This window comes from Arachis hypogaea, chromosome 2 (genome assembly GCF_003086295.3).
Source record: "Arachis hypogaea cultivar Tifrunner chromosome 2, arahy.Tifrunner.gnm2.J5K5, whole genome shotgun sequence".
Classification (NCBI taxonomy): Eukaryota; Viridiplantae; Streptophyta; class Magnoliopsida; order Fabales; family Fabaceae; genus Arachis; species Arachis hypogaea.
In genome coordinates, this window is record NC_092037.1 from 4,040,224 (window position 1) to 4,059,833 (window position 19,610).

The window sequence follows — 19,610 nt, forward strand, 5'->3', positions numbered from 1 at the left end:
TGGATTGACATCACCCTTTCCTTCGTGTAGAGAATAGTGGGGACAAAATAGGAAAAGTCACTCCCAAATAATGCACCATGTATAAAACCTTATCAATTATTATAAGAATCCATATTAAGTATTATTATAACATAGTAGTCACCAAGTGTGTGTGTTAATTTACTCTTTTATTTTTAAAAATATTTCATAATTAATAAATTTGTAATTAATCATCAAAATAACAAACGATTTACATTAAGTAACAAGAACTATTGATTTCAATTCTAACTATTTTTAATAGTAAAAGTAATAAAATTAATGAATGATATTTTTACTTGTTTTAAAATATAACAATTATTTATTAATAATAATATATAATTTGTGATTAAATTTAAAATATTTACATTAGTAATAAATTAAGAAATATTATCAACAAATTATAGTTTAAATGACATAGTCTTTACATCTTTATTTAAAAGCCTCAGATTTGAGTCTCACTCCCTATTAAGTAGGACACTTCGCTGAGTTGTCGTGTCCGCGTGTCAGACACATTTCGGACACGACACTCACCGACACTCGTCGGACACGCGTGTTTGCTATATCCAGCCGTATCTTAATAAAAAGCAAAAAAATGTTTGAACACACCTAAATACCATCACGTGTCAGCGTGTACAGTCTTATTTTTAACAAATATTCTTGAAATAAATTTAGATATAGTATATATTATTATTTATTAAAATAAAAAATATTTTAAATACTTGATATAATTAAAATAAGACATTAAAAATAATTAAAAAAATTAATTTATAATTTAATATCAATAAAATATCATTATGATTTATCTAAAAAATACTTTATATTTTATATATATGCTTGACATATGTTCATGTATCTTATAAGATTTTAAAATTTACGTGTCCTGTGTCCATGTTAGTGTGTTCGTGCATCATAGCTCACTCCTAATTTAAAAAAATAAAAAATATTTTTAAAATATACTATGTTAATTATGCTATTAATTGAAAAAACCGATTTTGTTATTATCTTTCTCACGTTCATTATTGCATAATATTGTCCATATATCTTACGTAATTAAGGTCAACAACCACTTCCTGTAGTTTAACCAAGAACAAAACTGCCAATTTTCTATGTATATGTGGACAAAAAGCAGCAGACACATGCATTTATAATATTATGATGATGGCTAATTAAATTCATGCACATGTATAGTACGCATGTGACTAATAAAATAATGTAAGCACTACGACGTAGTTTCATATGTCACAACATCAATCATTGAACCCCACACAAAACTCTATAAAATCCCCTTCTATCTCTTTTTCACCCTCATTCAAACCCAAATCACATACACAATAATTCACAATCACCATTGCCAATTGTATTCAACACACACAACATCATGGAAAACCAACAACAACAACAATCTACAACAACAACCTTAGTTACTATGATGCCAAGTCCTGGCATGGGACACCTTATTCCAATGATTGAGTTTGCCAAAAGGCTTACCCGCAATGACAATACTATTAATGTTCATTTCATCATCCCTTGTGACGGCCCTCCTTCCGCCGCGCAAACCACCGTCCTCCGCTCCCTCCCGGCTACCATCTCCCACACTTTCCTCCCTCCAATTTCCCTCTCTGACCTCCCTTCAGACACCAAGATTGAGCCTCTTATCTCTCTCACCGTGGTTCGCTCCCTTCCTTCCTTACGTCGTACCCTCGCCTCCCTCGCCTCCTCCGGCCACCGTGTATCTGCCCTCGTCGTGGACCTCTTCGGCACCGACGCCTTCGACGTTGCCGATGACCTTAACATTCCCTCTTATGTGTACTACCCTTCAACTTCCATGCTCTTGTCCTTCTCCTTCTATTTACCACAATTAGACCAAATGGTTCAAGGTGAATATAGAGACCTAATTGAACCGGTTCAAATTCCGGGATGTGTTCCGGTTCATGGAAAGGACTTGACAGACCCGGTTCAAGACCGGAATGATGAGGCCTACAAGTGGTTACTCCACCATGTAAACCGGTTTAGAAGGGCAGCCGGATTTATAGAGAATAGTTTCCTTGAACTTGAACCGGGTGCTATTAATGAGCTACAAAAGGCGGAATCAGGTAAACCTCCGGTTTATCCGGTTGGACCATTGGTAAATGTAGAAAATGGTCGAACCGGTGATAAAGATCATGAGTGTTTGAGGTGGTTGGATGACCAGCCACCTGGCAGTGTTTTATTCGTTTGTTTCGGAAGTGGTGGGACCTTGTCTAGTGCCCAAATTGATGAGCTGGCACTAGGTTTGGAGAAAAGTGGACAAAGATTCTTGTGGGTTGTGAGAAGTCCAAATGACAAGGTTGCAAACGCATCTTATTTCAATGCTCAAAGCCAAGCTGACCCTTTTGACTTCTTGCCCAAAGGATTTGTTGAAAGAACTAAAGGTATGGGCCTAGTAGTATCATCTTGGGCCCCACAGGCCCAAGTATTGGCCCATGAGTCCATTGGTGGGTTTATAACCCATTGTGGTTGGAACTCTATTTTAGAAAGTGTGGTCAATGGAGTACCCTTGATTGCATGGCCTCTTTATGCTGAACAAAAAATGAATGCGGTTTTGGTCACCGAAGATACCAAGGTGGCATTGAGACCAAAAATTGGGGAAAATGGGTTGGTGGAAAAAGAAGAAATTGCAAGTGTTGTGAAGAGTTTAATGGAGGGTGAAAAAGGAAAGAAACTTCGTCATGGAATGAAGGATCTTAAAGAGGCAGCTACTAAAACTCTTGGAGAAAATGGAGCTTCAACAAAGCAAATTGTGGAGTTGGCTAACAAGTGGAAGGGTCAAACAAGTGTATAGGTCAAAATTATTGAAATTGATCGACGGTGGCTTATTAGCTTCTTATTAATTATTTAATTTCTTTTTGTCTTATTTGGTCTTTTTTGCTTTTCTTTTGTAAAATGAATTCACTAATGGTGTGTATTATTAGGTTAGAGGTGAAAGATTTGAAAAATGATGTGAGCAAGTCTAGTGTGTATTGTATTGATAACTTCAATGACGCATCTTTTTTTGGATCACAATTTCACATAACATAACAATCACTTTTATAATTAAAATTTGTTATTATAAACCATAATTAATCTTAGTCCTAACACCGCGGTCTCGCTCGCCTACCCAATCCTCCGACAAACAGATCTGGTTCATCTTCATCATCACCTTCCGATGAACAAATTTGGTTCGTCTTCCATCTATTTTAAAAAAATATTTATATTATTTTTATTTTTTTAGATTAATTATTTTGATATTATTAAATTAGATCTGAATTTGACGTTATTGAATTTTTTCTAATTTAAATTTTTGTCGTATATACATGTTCGGTAGTCGGTTTCCGGACAGGTCGGGTGAGTAGGTGAGGGAGTGGGAACGCCTCTACTTCGGTCGTGCTGGAATTGGGTTTGCCGAGTAGCCGAGTACTCGTTGCAGAAGGAGAATGAGGGGGGTGCTACCTGCAAAGACACTCCGACGCTCTAGTCAGCAATGTGCAGGCGGGAAAATGGTTAGATGAAAGGGTATGACGTACCTCGAGGGAAGGGTAGGTCCTTCCCTATTTATACCGTGTCAGAGGTGGGCCCTGGGGGGACAGGCCCATTTTCCCCGAAGCTTCCTCAACCATATTGAAGGGGTGACGAGGACGCGTGTCCTGGCACCGTGGCGAGCGCTAAGAACTCGGTCGCTCGGATCGGGTTCTCGATGGGTCGGGCCGACCCGCTCGTGGTTTGGACCGGACCGTAACAGTGCCCCCACGCGCCGATAATCAGCCGCATAGGCTATTGGCGGCGAGTTTTCTATCATTGTCGTCGCTTGGTCGGTCGTCCGTGTGGGAGACGCGTTGCCCGCATGCGTGCCCGTTCGCGGTTCGGGGCGTTCCTTTGTCGCCTCGTTTCTCGCGCGGGGCATTAAATGCCCATAAAGGATTGAAAAACCCCGTGTGTGCAAAGACGATTCTGCCCCCAGGTCTTTCGCGCTTCCACTAGAGCGGTTTTGAACAGTTTTATCTTTCTGTTCTTCTTCCATTTACTTTGCTTTTCTGATCATACTGCCCATTCGTCCTTCCTGCGCTCTCATCACACAAAGGTTGTTTCCATTGCTCTAGTGTGCTTCGTCCTTATTTGAATTTTCTCAATTCATCCAGGTAACTACTTCTTTTCCTTTTACTTCAATGATTGTTTGCATGTCTGCCATGATCATTTTTCCTATGCTTGCTCTTTTTTCGTTGTTTATGGGCGCATTTTTGTGGATGCACTTTCTTTTTCTTTTGTTGATTGTGGTGTGTCATGGGGGGTTTATGTTTTTGTTTTGGTCTTGGTTTGTTTGGTCCCCCTTGTGGTCACGGCACGAGGGGTTTCTTTGGGTTTTTCCCGGATTCCGGCCTCACGGACTAACCGCGCGGTGCCCCCACTGTAGGTATGCCTCGTGTCGTTAGCCGAGCTTCAAGCTCCGCCGCGGGTTATGACCCATATGCGTGGGTGGTTTCCGACCTCAGGAACTCTCCCAATCAGATGGGTGAGGAGGAGCTAACGGAATTTCGCCAGGCCGAATATCTCTGTGGGGGTACCGACGAGGAGGCGAACTATGATGTTTATGTCCCCGCCCCTCACGAGCGGCTTTATGAAATTAATTTCAATGCCCCCCGGGTTGCCGATTGGATCTGGTTTTACAAGGCCATGTTCACTCAGGTCGGGGTCCGCATCCCCTTTTCCCCCTTTCAAATGAGCCTCCTAAACCGGATTTTCGTGGCATCGTCTCAATTGCACTCGAACAGCTGGGCATCCATTCGCTGCTTTGAGATGGTGTGCGAGTACTTAGAGCTACCGATCTCTGTTGACGTCTTCCTATTTTTCTTTAATCTAACTAACCCTTCAAAGGAGGGGAAACACAAGAAAGGGTTCATGTCCTTCCGGTCTGCCCAGGGCCGGAGAATCTTTGGCTTGTTCGAGGACTCCTACCATGGGTTCAAGGACAAGTACTTTAAGGTCCGCCCGGTTAAGGGTCGTCACCCTTTTTGGTTATCTTTGGAAAAGGAGCGCCTCATCCCGACGTATTGGAGTTTCGGGGCGGGGTCTAATCCTTTTATCAAAGTTACTTATAAAGGGATGTCGACCGTGGATCGGCGGATAGCCGACATTTTGTGGGCGGTTCTTGGGAGGAATAATGTGAACCCTCATCTCCTCATGGGTAACCGGGAGGCCGCCCGAGATTATATCCGTGAGTTCTCTTGTCGTGTAGTCGCTTGTTTGAATTTTCCTTTGCTGCTTCCATTAACTTGTTCATTTTTCAATTTGTTCTGTAGTGGGGCTTTCTGCCGAAGTGACCGGCATGGATAACTTGTATCAAACCTTTCTTCAGGATGATGAGGGTGAGGAGACCGGAGGACAGCAGGTGACGGTTCCTCCGGAAGTGCCTCCTCCTGAAGTCGACACGTCTGCTAAAGTTGCTACTCCTACTTCCGCAACCCCAATTCCTCCCGAGGTTCCCATTCCCGGGCACTCGTCCTCTTCTCGCCGGGAGGAGGAGGAAGAATTGTCCGTCATCCCCACCCCCAAGAGACAGAGGTCGCAGTCTAGTCCCGAGGGGGTTTTGACTGTCATGGAAAGGAATTTTGATGCCGGGACCTTCATAGATGCCCAGCTGCTTCCGGGCACGGAGGATCATTTCCATGGCACCGACATCTCGGGGCAGGCTCGGTGGATGTACCGTACCCTTCTTCGTGGCGCGGCCATAGCCCGAAAGGCTGAGTTTGAGCTTTCCGGTATGGCCTCGCTTCGTCGGAAGCTTGAGTCTGCGGTTGATGCCAATAACAAGTACAAAACTCAGGTAAAAATACTTCAGGATCAGTTGGTTGAAGCGGGGAACAAGCTTGACGCCGCTCAGAAAAAGACTGCTTTAGCCGAGGAGAAATTGAAAACTGCCGACGCATCCGTGTCCCGTTTGACGGAGCAAGAGCTGACCTTGAAGAGCCAGCTGAGCGCTGCGCAAGGTCGGGTGTCCGCTCTGGAGAAAGAGCGGGACGAAGCGGAGGCGGCTACCAAGGCTGCCCGGGAGGAGGCCGAGCTGTTCAAACGAAAGCACAAGGAAGTCAAGGAGCAGGGCAAGAATGCGATTTTCATGACTGAAGAGGCCCTCAAAGCTCAGGTGAAGATCGTTTCTCCGGACTTCGATGTGTCGGCGATCGGAGTTTTCAAGACCATTAAGGATGGCAAAGTTGTTGATATGCCGAAAAAGTGATGTTTGCACTATTTGAACTTCTTTTTGTTGAATCTTTGTATTGCGATTTTGGTGCCCGTTAATGGGTTTGTGGGCTCGTTTGCCCGTAAGTTTAACTTCTTGTTTTATTCGTTGTCGATTTACTTCGCGTTTCTGTTTACTCGCGTTGGCCGTTTATGGCGTGCGTTCTTGTTGTGGTCGTTCACCGTATTTTTTGAACTGAGGGGCTCCCGGGGTGATCAGTCCCGAGGCCGCGTATCATCGTTCTCATAGTAGTCGCTCAAAAGTTAGAAATTAGAAAATAACATAGGCAAATATAGCATGTAGAAATTGGGCAGGTTCAATCATTGTAACAAAGACACTGAAGTGCTATTACAAAATAGATGGCTTATGAATAGAACCTCCTTAAGTTATCCGCATTCCATGTCCTCGGGACCTCCTTGCCATTGAGCCTTTCTAGTTTGTATGCTCCTCTTCCGATTACCTCCTTGACTCGATATGGTCCTTCCCAGTTCGCCGCTAGTTTACCTTCTCCCGGGGTAGACGGGCCGATGTCGTTACGCCTCAGGACGAGGTCGTTTTCTTCGAACTTTCTTTTGAGTGCTTTGGCATTGTAGCGTAAGGCCATTCTTTGTTTTAGCGCTACTTCTGCCAGATGGGCCATTTCCCTGGTTTCTTCTATCAGGTCTTTCTCGACGGCTTCCTCTACTCCCTCCAGGAGTAATCGTGGACTCGGCTCTCCGATCTCTACAGGTATCACTGCGTCTGACCCATAGGTTAGTCAGAAAGGTGTCTCTTTAGTGGAGGATTGCTCGGTTGTTCGGTAGGACCAAAGGACCGAGGCTAGTTCATCGGACCAAGCGCCTTTCTTGCCATCCAGCCTCTTCTTGAGCCATTACAGGATGATCTTATTTGCGGACTCAACCTGCCCGTTTGTCTGTGGGTGCTCTACCGAGGAGAATCTCTGCTTTATGCCCAGGCCGGTGAGGAATTCTGTGAACTTTTTCGAGAGGTGTAATGTGACTGCCGGCTCCTTCAACTTTCCTTGGATTAGAGATCGGTTACCCTCTCCCGGTTTGGTGCTAGCCAACTTTGACAAGAGATCTGCCCGCGTGTTCCTCTCTCTCGGGACGTGCTGGATCGTGACTTCTTCAAACTTTCGGCTCAAGTCCTTGACTTTTTCCAAGTATTTCTGTAGCAGTGAGTCCCTAGCTTGATAACTTCCGTTTACTTGGGAGGTGACGATTTGCGAATCGCTGCATATCTCCAACCTTGTTGCCCCGACCTCCGCTGCTATGGTTAAGCCTCCTATAAGGGCTTCGTACTCTGCTTGGTTGTTTGAAACGGGAAAATCGAACTTGATTGACTGTTCGTATACGACTCCAGCCGGGCTTTCCAGGATAATCCCGGCACCCCCGAACGTCTGGTTGGAGGCTCCGTCTACATGGAGCTTCCACCGTGTGTTCGTGTCTTCGACCAGATCCCTCGCTACTTCCACTAGAAAATCCGCCATCGCCTGCGCTTTGATGGCTTGCCGGGGTTCGTATCGTATGTCGTATTGAGAGAGTTCAATCGACCAGGTCATCATTCTCCCCGCCAAGTCGGGTTTTTGGAGCACTTGCCGGATCCCCTGATCCGTTCTTACGACGATCTGGTGACTTTGGAAGTATTGCTTCAATCTCCTCGAAGAGGTCAGGAGTGCCAGAGCTAACTTTTCCAATTTGTTATATCTTAGCTCTGCCCCTTGTAAGGCCCTGCTGACAAAATAGACTGGTTGTTGTGTCCGTCCTTCTTCTCGTACCAAAACTGAGGCCAAGGCTTCTCCTGTTATGGCGATGTACAGGTATAACGGCTCCCCTTCTTTTGGCTTCCCGAGGACAGGTGGTGCCGCCAGGATCTCTTTAAAATGCCGGACAGCTTCCTCGCATGCGGGTGTCCATTCGAACGCCATTCCTTTCTTCATGAGATTGAAGAAAGGTAGGGCCTTTGTTGCTGACGCTCCGAGAAAACGTGATAATGAGGCCAGCTGACCTGCCAACCTTTGGACGTCCTTGATACTACCTGGGCTCTTCATTTGGAGTATCGCCTGGCACTTCTCCGGGTTGGCTTCTACCCCTCTTTGGGTTATCATGAATCCGAGGAACTTTCCAGCTTCCACAGCGAAAGCACACTTGAGGGGATTCAGCCTCATACCGTGTTGCCTGAGGGACGCGAATACACTCGCCAGGTCGTTCAAAAGGTCGTCAGGTCCTGTTGTTTTTGCGAGGATGTCATCCACGTAGACTTCAACTGTCTTCCCTATGAGGTCGTGGAATATCCTATTCATCAGTCTCTGGTATGTTGCTCCCGCATTTTTTAGGCCGAATGGCATCACCTTATAGCAAAAAGTTCCTCCTGGCGTTATGAACGCCGTCTTGTCTTCGTCTGGACGGTGCATCGGTATCTGGTTGTAGCCGGAGTAGGCGTCCATGAAACTTAAATACCGGTATCCCGCCGCAGCGTCAACGAGTGCATCTATGTTAGGGAGGGGGAAGCAATCCTTGGGACATGCTTTGTTAAGGTCAGAATAGTCTACGCACATTCTCCACTTGCCGTTGTGCTTTTTCACCAACACTACATTCGAGAGCCATGTAGAGTAGTCTACTTCCCGTATGAAGCCTGCTTCTAGGAGGCTGGCCGTCTTCCTGGCCACCTCCTCTGCTCTTTCCGCCGACATCTTTCTCCTCCGTTGGGCCACTGGGCATGCTTCCGCCTTGACGGCTAGATGATGCGAGATGATTTTTGGGTCTATGCCCGGCATGTCGGCCGGAGTCCAGGCAAACAAGTCCTTGTTGGCTCTTATCATTTCGACCAAAGGCTCCTTCAACTCGTGTGGGAGGTTCTTGTTAACGAACGTGAATCTTTCCTCTTCGTCACCGATTCTGAACTTCTCCAGATCCCCTTCTGGTTCCGGTCTAGGCTTGTCGTCTACTCTGGCATCTAGGTCGGCTAGGAACACACCGGACGCCTCCTTGGATTTCTTTCTAAGGGAGAGGCTGGCATTGTCACAAGCGACCGCCGTCTTAAGGTCTCCTCTTATGGACCCTATGGATCCGTCGTCGGTAACGAATTTCATGATTAGCAATTTTGTGTTGATTATGGCCTCGAAATCATTGATCGTTTTTCTTCCCAGAATGATATTATAGGCGGTGGAGTCTCGGAGGATCACGAACTCGGCCATCGCCGATCTCCTGTCCTGGGATTGTCCTACTGAGATTGGCAGGGATATTATTCCGTCTGGTTTGATGAAGTGGTCGCCCAATCCAATGACCCCGTGTTGGTGAGTCGTTAGATCGGCATCCTTTAATCCCAGCGCATCGAACACGTTCCGGAACATGATGTTCGAGTCCGCTCCCGTGTCGACAAGGATGCGCTTGACGAGACCGGTCCCCACTCGGGCCGTTATGACCATGGGTGGGTTTTCCGGGACGTCGTCGAACCATTGGTCTTCTGGGCCGAAAGAAATGAATGGAGGCTTCTTAGAGTTTCGCGTCGACGAGGAGGAGATCGACAATATCTTTGTGTCCTTCTTGTGTGCGGATCTGGATCTTGGTGCGGCGTTTTTGGCCGTTACTACGTTTATCACAGTGAGGCCGTGCTCTCCGCCTTCTGGCTCTTGTCGCCGCTTTGCCGAACGGGTTTTGCCTTCTTCGTCTTGGTCGCGGTAGCGCCTCCTTGGCTCCCTGATTAGGTGGGAGAAGGCCGCTAGTTTTCCTTCCCTTATCGCTTGTTCCAGTGCATCTTTCAGGTCAAAACAATCCTGCGTTAGGTGGCCATAACCCTTGTGGTAGTCACAATAAAGGTTTTTGTTCCCTCCAGTGCGGTCCTTGAGTGGTCGGGGCTTCGGCAGGATTCCTTTCTCGGCTATTTGTTGGTAAACTTCCGCGACGGGGAGAGCGAGCGGAGTGTAGTTGGTGAATTTCCCGATTCGGGGGAATGTCCTTGGTGCCTTACTTAGAGCCTCTTCCCTGGTTTGTCCCTTTGGCCTTTCCCCATTGCCCTGTTGTCGAGTTTGATTGTAGCCGGACTGCCGTTTGTTGGCGGCCACGACTCGGCTGACTTCCTCGTCGTTTATGTACTCTTTGGCTACCGTCTGGATCTCATGCATTGTCCAAACCGGTTTCGTGGTAAGATGTTTTCGGAAGTTCTCGTTGAGGAGGCCGTTTGTCAGGCAAAGACTGGCCACCGAGTCGGTTAGGCCATCGATTTCCAAGCATTCATCGTTGAACCGATCTAGGTACCTCCTGGTCGGTTCTCCTTGTCTCTGGGTTACCCCTAGAAGGTTGATGGGGTGCTTTGCCTTCGCTATCCGTGTTGTAAATTGGGCCAGGAATGCACGTCTGATGTCCGAGAAACTGTAGATGGATCCTTGCGGGAGGCCGTTAAACCACCTGATCGCTGGCCCCGCTAAGGTTACTGGGAAGGCACGGCATCTTACCTCGTCCCCCACTCCCTCCAGATTCATCCTGGCCTCAAAGGCCGTGAGGTGTTCTAGAGGGTCTTGAGTTCCGTCGTACCTCATGTCCGTTGGTTTGTCGAAGTGTTTCGACAACCGGACCTCGAGGATAGATCGGTGGAATGGGGTGACGCCCATTATCACAGGTTGTCGTGTTCTCTCGGATCTCCTTTCCCCGTCTTCGCGACCTCTTGCCGCTCGGCGGGTTAGCCTGCCCCGGGAGTAGATGATCGTGTCGTTTCGTCTTCTCGGGATAGGAGACTCCTCCCGCGTGCTCTCCGCTTCCGTTCGGGATGCGGATGTACGCCACGGGCGGCTTCGGTGAGAGTTTTCCTCCTCGCTTTCGGGGGACGGGGTATAGCTGGGATCGGTAGCTCGTTTGTCCCGCTCCCGGTCGGCCAACTGTCGCTCCAAGTTCTGGACCCTGTGGCGTAGCTCCTGCATTATTATGGCGCTGTCGCCGCCTGTTCCCCCGAAGGGTCGTGCTCTCGTGTGCTGTTCTGTGTGTTGTTGGGGGGACCTCCGCCGCCCCCTTAGCGAGGCGACGGAGGCTGCCCCCTCCGCTCCGGCTGCTCGGGCTTGGTCTCCGGGACCCAGCGCGACTTCCATTTAGGTCGGACTCCCCACAGACGGCGCCAATGTTCGGTAGTCGGTTTCCGGACAGGTCGGGTGAGTAGGTGAGGGAGTGGGAACGCCTCTACTTCGGTCGTGCTGGAATTGGGCTTGCCGAGTAGCCGAGTACTCGTTGCAGAAGGAGAATGAGGGGGGTGTCACCTGCAAAGACACTCCAACGCTCTAGTCAGCAATGTGCAGGCGGAAAAATGGTTAGATGAAAGGGTATGACGTACCTCGAGGGAAGGGTAGGTCCTTCCCTATTTATACCGTGTCAGAGGTGGGCCCTGGGGGGACAGGCCCATTTTCCCCGAAGCTTCCTCAACCATATTGAAGGGGTGACGAGGACGCATGTCCTGGCACCGTGGCGAGCGCTAAGAACTCGGTCGCTCGGATCGGGTTCTCGATGGGTCGGGCCGACCCTATCGTGATTTGGACCGGACCGTAACAATACATATACATATAAAGTTAAATAAATATTATTAAACATTTTAATCGCAATCTGCCGGCTTGGCGTAGTATACCAAGATTACATAAATTTTTTTCTCAGTTAAATAAAAGTTAATAAAATGTTTCAATCGCAATCTCTGGCGGCTTTGCTCAGTATATAGTATATACGTACGAAGATTACATAAAAATTTATTTGGGCTTTTCCTTTCAATACATTAGGTTTTGATTTTGACCATTGGCGTAATGAAATTGCTATAGTTAAAGTTAATAGGTTATTCCGTCCAAAAAAAAAAAAAAAAGGTTAATAGGTTATCAACCAACAAAACAAAAGAAAAGGTTATGATTTATGAACCAATGTTTGTTTGGTACCTCCCAGCTCAAGACGTAAAAAACTAATCTAAAACAGATTTAAATTCTATGTAAAAATTTGTCGTTAGTCCCTGATATTTATTTAAATAGATAAATAAATTAGTGCTCGACTAACTTATATATATGTTTATTGGTGATGAACCAATGTTAGATGACAAGATGATAAGTTTATTTTCATGTTAGTTTTGAGCGAAACATTAAGATTAATTATCCATAAATGATTAATATATATTCACATGTACCTAATAATAATTACTCTATATATACCACTGTACCCCACCAATCAATTTTAATCATATTCAACTAAGAAAATATATCTTGTGTGTACTGTGTACATAAATCATAAAATGAATACCTTGAGAATTTTATATAACTGAAGACAACACAAAGTAATAATGGGATATGGACATTTGAATTGAGCTACTTAAATTAATTATACAATAATTATCTTAGACCTTCTTCCACTTGAGAGCCAACTCTTCAATTTGTTTAGTTGAAGACCCATTTTCCCCAACAACTTCAATAGCTGCCTCTTTAAGTTCTTTCATTCTATAACGAAGTTTCTTCCCTTCTTCTCCTTCCATTAACCTCTTCACAACACTACCAATCTCTTCTCTTTCTACCAAACCATCTTCACCAATCTCTGGCCTTAACCCTACCTTCATATCTCTAGTGATCAAAACCGCATTCATTTTTTGCTCGGCATATAGTGGCCATGCAATTAAGGGCACCCCATTAACCACACTCTCAAGAATAGAATTCCAACCACAATGAGTTAAAAATCCACCAATGGACTCATGGGCCAATACTTGGGCCTGTGGGGCCCAATTTGGCACCACTAGTCCCTTTCTTTTAGTTCTTTCTACAAATCCTTTAGGTAGAAAGTTCAAAGGATCATTAAGGATATTATTCACATTGAAAAAAGACCCACTAGAAACCTTGTCATTAGGGTTTTTGATAACCCATAAAAACCTTTGTTCACTCATCTCTAACCCTAGTGCCAGCTCATCAATTTGAGCACTAGACAAGGTTCCACCACTTCCAAAACACACAAATAAGACACTGCCACGTGGCTGTTCATTTAACCACCTTAGACATGCATTATCATTATTGTCCCCATGCAACTTGGTTTGATCATTAACCATATTAACTAACGGTCCAACCGGATAAACCGGAGGCCTACCTGGTTTAACCTTTTGCAATTCCTTGATGGTACCCGGTTCAAGGTCAAGAAAACTATTCTCAATGATTCCTTGAGCCAACTTAAACCGTTTAGCATGTTGAATGATAGCATTGAGAATTTCATCATCTTTAAGCCCATCAGCTAGGTCTTTTATATGAATTGGGACACAACCCGGGATTTGAACCAGTTCGGTTGAGCCATTAGATTCACATTGAGTTGCTTTCCATTGTGGAAGGTGGAAGAAGAAGGACAAGAACATGGAAGTGGAAGTGAAGAAGATATAAGAGGGTATGTTGAATTCGGATGCTATGTCAAATGCTTCAGTGCCAAAGAGGTCAACGACGAAGGCAGTGACACGGTGGCGGCCGGAGGAGGTGATGGAGTGTAGGGTTTGGCGAATAGAAGGGAGAGAATGATGGATGGTGTGTGAGATGAGAAGCTCAATTTTGGTGGTAGATGGGAGGTCAGAAAGTGGCACCGGCCGGAGAAAGATGCGGTTGATGTGGCGGAGCATGGTGGTTTCCGCCTCTGTAGGAGGACTATTACCGGGGATAATAATAGTTATCTCCAGATCGTAATTTTTAGTGAGTTTTTTGGAGAACTCAATCATTGGAATGAGGTGACCCTTGCCGGGACTTGGCATCATGAATACTAATGGTAATGGGATAAGACTTTGTTGTTGTTGTTTTCGTTGTTTAACATGGTATTCCATTATAACAAATGATGGTTGATTTTATTTCTATGTAGCAACAATGTATGTTTAAGGTGGAGATGATGGTGTGTGTTGTTTTGATGGGAATTGAGAGGGTTTTATAGACGGTTAATGAGGCTATAATATTATTTATGGGACCGGATGAATAGGTCACGCACGTTCAATTTTAATTATTGCATGAATTTGCATGAGAAAAGTACAAGTCTCACATGCATGAAATAAGTAATGCTTAAAATATTACTTAAATAAGTTTTTAATTTTTATAAAATATTTATGTTTTGGTTTTGATTTTTGTAATTCTTTTTGGTTTTGTTCTAATAAAATTTACAAGTTTTTATTTTGTCACTACCGTTAGTTTATTTTATGAGCAATGCTAAGGGCCAGCAATTTTTGTAATTGTTAGTCATCAACTAACTATCAATGATGATTTGATGGTGTGAGATTGGTGTGAGATTTCATCCAATGACTCACCTTTCTCTGCTGATTAAATGCTGGCCAAAATTCAACAAAACTGCTGACCCCTAGACTTTTTCTTATTTTATTAAGTGTTGTCTTAGCAGGTTAATTGATGATGTGACAAGCTGAAATACTAACGTGACAAAAGATGCTGCAAACATTTAACTTGTTACGGCAGCATTTAACGAAACTAACTCTAGGGATTAAAACCAAGTCTTTTTAAATATTATTAATTAACTAAAACCAAAGAAAAATTTAAAAGGATCAAACAAAAAAATAGATACTTTTTATTATATGTCTTATATTTCTTAAGAATAAAGTCTTTAATTTAGAGAGTTTATAAGTGTGAGATATTTCTCATTCCATGAGTTAGTTTTTAGGATTAAGTTAAACTCACTCAATCTCAATTCTAATATTGTATGAGAGTCTATCCAATTTAATATTATCGGATTATCACTATTAAAAAAATCATTTTTAGCGGTTATTTATTTTGTTTTTAGTGACAATAAAAACAGTCGCTAATATCTTTACCGACAATTAGACATTACCCGTCTTACACTTTTACTACAACACAGGTGGAGGATTGTGGCAACTATTCAGCGTCCGTTTACGTAACCACCACCAAATTGAAAGATTGCATCGGTTCGGTCGACGATTTTATCATGTGTAGCAAAATCTGGTAAATTAGCAGCGATTTTGCAACTAACTGCCATTAAAAGACAATTTTAATTTGGCACCTTCCCATTATTCTCACTCTACCTATTCGAACCTCTCTCAAACACCCGTCTCTCTCACAAATCCTTTCTCCAACAAACCTTTACCAATCTGTTGCCTCTCACTGTGCTGTCATCATCATCACTCAACGTGATATCGTCGTCACCTAGTTTTGAAAACTGGACTGGACTGGCTGATTGGACCGATCCAACTATGAACCAACAACACAGATCATTTGATTTGCTTTCTAAAACTACTGCCTTCAAAATTTAACATGAGCCGTTGAATTGGCCAAGAACCGACTAGTTGGACTGGATCAAAAACCGACCGGTTCTTCCAAAATGATGCTGTTTTATTAATATTTATAAAAAAAGAAATCATTTCAGTGCAGTAGTGAGCTAAGACCCATTATCCCCCTTTCACCAAAACTCAGAACCAAGGTCTGAGAACCCTAGCCTCTCTTCGACAGTCCGTCTGTCCGTCGAACCACTGCCCGTTCGTCGTACGCAGGGACTTTTCTTCGTTTGTCAAGCCACTGCACCCCATCCCCTTCTCCAATCTTCTTCCTTCAGCAGAACTGCGTGTAGCCCTAACCCCTCACTCCACCTCGCAGCTTCTTCATGGAGCTTGGTGGCCGTCATATTTGTCCTACATTTTCTCAACTTCTCCTATCTCTGCTATGCTTCATGCCTCCGTCTCAACCATCCAGTTGGTCTCCGTTGCTGCTTCCCCCTAGCCGTTGGTGGTGCCTCCTTGTTGTCCCTATTGGTCGTCGTTGCTAGGTATGTGGTCTACTTCTGCTTCAAACACTTACTAATTGGGGCTTGAGATTAGAGCTCCTAAGTTCTGAGTTATGTAGGTCAAGTGCCCCTGATTTGAGTTTCTAGCCACTGTTTCTTCCATAATTTAACTCTATTTTATATATTTTTTCTTAAATTTTATTTCTTTAAGGTTTAGCCTATTGATTTTGGTTGTTTATATTGTTGAATCAAACTTGAATGGATAACTGTTTAGTGACCCCGATTTGATTATGTTATATTGTTATAAGATAGAAACAAAAATTTTAAAATAGAACAGCCAAAAGAGTGATTGACATAAACCAAAATTTTGATATAGCAGCGTAATGCTATGAACGATGTGCAGTTGAATTAGTATTGCAAGTTGAACTTGAATGTTCAAGGGTTGATTTGTTGTATTCTTTTATGCTATCTACTACATGATGTTTTGATTGTCTTTAAATGTGTTCTATGTTGTCCTAATTTAGACTCTTAAAATGTTTCATTATAAGTACTTATTACATAGTTGTTGAGGATTTGAATGTACTACTTCTTATAATTTTTACTACTATTTTAGTTTATGATGTATTTTGGGGTTGAAATTGTTAATTTTAAAATTGTATTTTATAGAATCATAACAGGTAAAGTCCAGTCTAGGTGAGTTTCACGAGTTTACTTAAACTCGCGAATTTGACAACCTTGGTAGAAACTTTTCTAAATATTACCTAATTATAAGAAATTTCATTAGTGTTATTGTCGCGTTCATTGTTCTTGTTGGCTTGTTGGAGGATCGTTTCTTTTCAGAATCAGCAGGCATAAAATCATCAACTTATTCCTTGTTCTATTGCAATAGAGTATTACTGATGCTCTATTGCATTATAGTTTGTTCATTGTTACTCTGAGGGTTATCTATTAGGAATTAGGATAAACTTTTAGATCTACCTTGATTCAATTGCAACTCAAACTATTTCAAGTCTTGAGTTGAAGTGTTGCATTCAAGATTAGTTTCTATATCCATATACATTAGAACTAAATGGTGGTATTTGATTTTTTAACAACTTCATATGGAATTCCACCAATGCCCGCCATGACACCGTGCAAAAGAACGGAGGATGGTTTGAATTCATCTCTAAGGTCATGGAGTTTGTTCTCAAGGTAATATAATGTTGTCCAATAGTCACTACTCTGTTAGAGGGATAATTAGTAAAATATTTATTTAGTTAAAGTTGATTAACTATTTATTAATATGTCTGTGATGTGGAGTTTGAGTATAAAAAATTATAGAAGTGGCATTTATTAGCTTTCGAATTTTAAAAAATGAGGTCTAAGTACCATGATATTCTATAAGAGAAAGTGCTTATTTAGTTTTAGTGTTTTACTGTAACCTTTTAGATTTGAATTTGATGGGAAATTAAAGATTAGGTTGGACTATTTACCAATTATCATGGATTATTCTATATCCAAATCCAAAGCTTGGACACTGAATGACAATTCTTGACAAAAGAATAGTTCTACTGCTAACTATAATGGCTCATTGTTTTCAGATTTCAAAGTGAACATTTCTTTGGCAATGCTTGAGTTTGAATCCAAAGCTATTTGAAGGTGTATATGTCAAAACCTATACATAATTGTAAGTCAAATTTACAATATGTATAGTGTTCTGTGATGAATAGATTCTTACTAGTTTTTTTATTTCAATTACAGAAAAAAAGTTGAATTGTTTACTAGATCGAAAATTTTTTAAATATATGAAGAGATTATAAGCATAAAAGATTTTTCCATAGACACCAAGTTTAATTGTAATAATGATACTTGATTCTTAAAGTTGAACTATACACTATGATTCCTTATGTTTTAATTAGATTTCTTGTGAGGAGAAAAGAATAGTAGTTGATTTTAATTTTCTTTTTTTTCTTTTGTTTTACTATTTTATTTTTCAATTAAGCCTATCTTGAGTGGAAATATACTTTTTGGCTTTGATAGATTCAAGATTTCAAGTTTATGTTGTAGCATGGGTGAGTAATGAACCTTTTATTTTATGTCTTTTTCAAAATTAATATTTTAAAATGTGGAGTATTAGGTTCTCTACCATTCAACAATGTTATGCGTGAAGAATTGTTTGTTATTTGGCGTGGACTTGTTCTTGTTTGGGAGAAGGGTTGTCGCGATGTGATTTGTGAAATTGACAGCTATGAAGCGTTCTTTTTAGTTCAAAACCAGACCGGTGTTAATCAAGCTGAGGATAATGATTTGATCAAAAAGATTCATGATTATTTGTGGTAGAAGCTGAAGGTTGAGGTCAGATTAATTCAACGCTCTACAAATAAAGCTGCGGAGTTTATAGCAAAGTATGCGGCTAGGAACAGAAGAGAATATGTTGAATGGATAGAGCGATGAGATATTCTTGCTACTGATATCTATAATGACTTGCCTATTTAGTTTTAGGCTTGTTTTATGGCCTGTTTTGTTTGAATTTTTTTAGTCACCAAAAAAAATGTTCATTTTCACGTATTTTAGTACTTTAAGTAAGTGCTTTGTTGATTTCACAATCTCTTTAGATATAGTAATTTTGTATTGTTAAATATTTTTTGAGTAAATAATGGACAAATAAGTATTTTTTTTTAGTTAACATTTTAGAAAAGTTTAATATTGTTTATTTCATATTTTTTTATGTTAATATCTCAAATTTAGTAAATATGATGTAAAGAAAATAGGTTATAGTAAAGAAAAAGGGTATAAACTATTATAGTTGGTCAATTATTTTTTAAAATTCGTGTATGAAATTGCGGTGGTTCAAAACCATTGCAAATTATTTTTAAAATCTACTTACTAAAATAGCGGCAGTTATACACCGCCACAAAATCATCAACCTGATTAGAGACGATTTTACTAGCGGTTCTTAAAAACTGCCATAAAATCAAATGCTCGCGTCCTAAACCGCAATGGTTACCAAACTGCTGGTATGTTGTTTTGCAACGTTAAAAACCGTCGCTATTCGACGTGCCTTTTGTGGTGTTTGTTGCTAAAATATTTTAGGAACAATTATACAATTGTAATAATGACAAATATATAATTGCCACAAAAATATTAATTAATAGACATATAGTAGGCATTATATTATTGTTGCTAAAAATTTAACATTAAAAATAATTTTTGTTGTAATATACTTACAAATGTTCACATTCTAAACGATCATTCATGAACATAAAAAGAGTGTATTACAAGTTTCATGATATCTATAAAAAATAAAGTCTCTAAGGTGTATTATTCTCCTTAATGATTGTGAGATTATTTTAATTAATACATTGTCAATTTAAAATAATTTTTAGTTTATTATCCAATCACATACTAGAATTAGCTGTATAAGATAATAAATAATTCATCACAATAGCAATTAGCCAAATACTATTACTAATAAAATAGTAAATCATAAATTAGAATATCTCTGTGTCTTACTCGTTACTATATATTGAAATGATTTAACTCATTTATTTTCTCTTCACAGTTGTCTTCATCTTAAAATATATCATAAAATGCAAATTAAAATGAATAAACTTATAGACAAATGATTATACACATAATAATTTCCATTCCCATGG

At 41.7% G+C, this 19,610-nt stretch overlaps 3 protein-coding genes across 3 annotated transcripts; 1 reads left to right on the forward strand and 2 right to left on the reverse strand.

The window, feature by feature from the left end:
- The first annotated feature begins 1,133 nt into the window (after positions 1 to 1,133).
- Positions 1,134 to 3,060, forward strand: LOC112733770 (hydroquinone glucosyltransferase). The gene has a single exon (XM_025782857.3). It carries the CDS (start codon positions 1,397 to 1,399, stop codon positions 2,837 to 2,839), a length of 1,443 nt encoding a protein of 480 aa, XP_025638642.1. The 5' UTR covers positions 1,134 to 1,396; the 3' UTR covers positions 2,840 to 3,060.
- Positions 3,061 to 7,139: 4,079 nt separating this feature from the next.
- Positions 7,140 to 11,348, reverse strand: LOC140176458 (uncharacterized). Its single transcript, XM_072207890.1, has 2 exons — positions 8,728 to 11,348; positions 7,140 to 8,562 (listed from the first exon to the last, which is right to left on the reverse strand). The coding sequence occupies exons 1-2, from the start codon at positions 11,346 to 11,348 to the stop codon at positions 7,140 to 7,142; spliced, it is 4,044 nt and encodes a 1,347-aa protein (XP_072063991.1).
- Positions 11,349 to 12,530: 1,182 nt separating this feature from the next.
- LOC112717963 (hydroquinone glucosyltransferase-like) lies at positions 12,531 to 14,117 on the reverse strand. Its single transcript, XM_025769884.3, has one exon. It carries the CDS (start codon positions 14,063 to 14,065, stop codon positions 12,620 to 12,622), a length of 1,446 nt encoding a protein of 481 aa, XP_025625669.1. The 5' UTR covers positions 14,066 to 14,117; the 3' UTR covers positions 12,531 to 12,619.
- Positions 14,118 to 19,610: the final 5,493 nt, after the last annotated feature.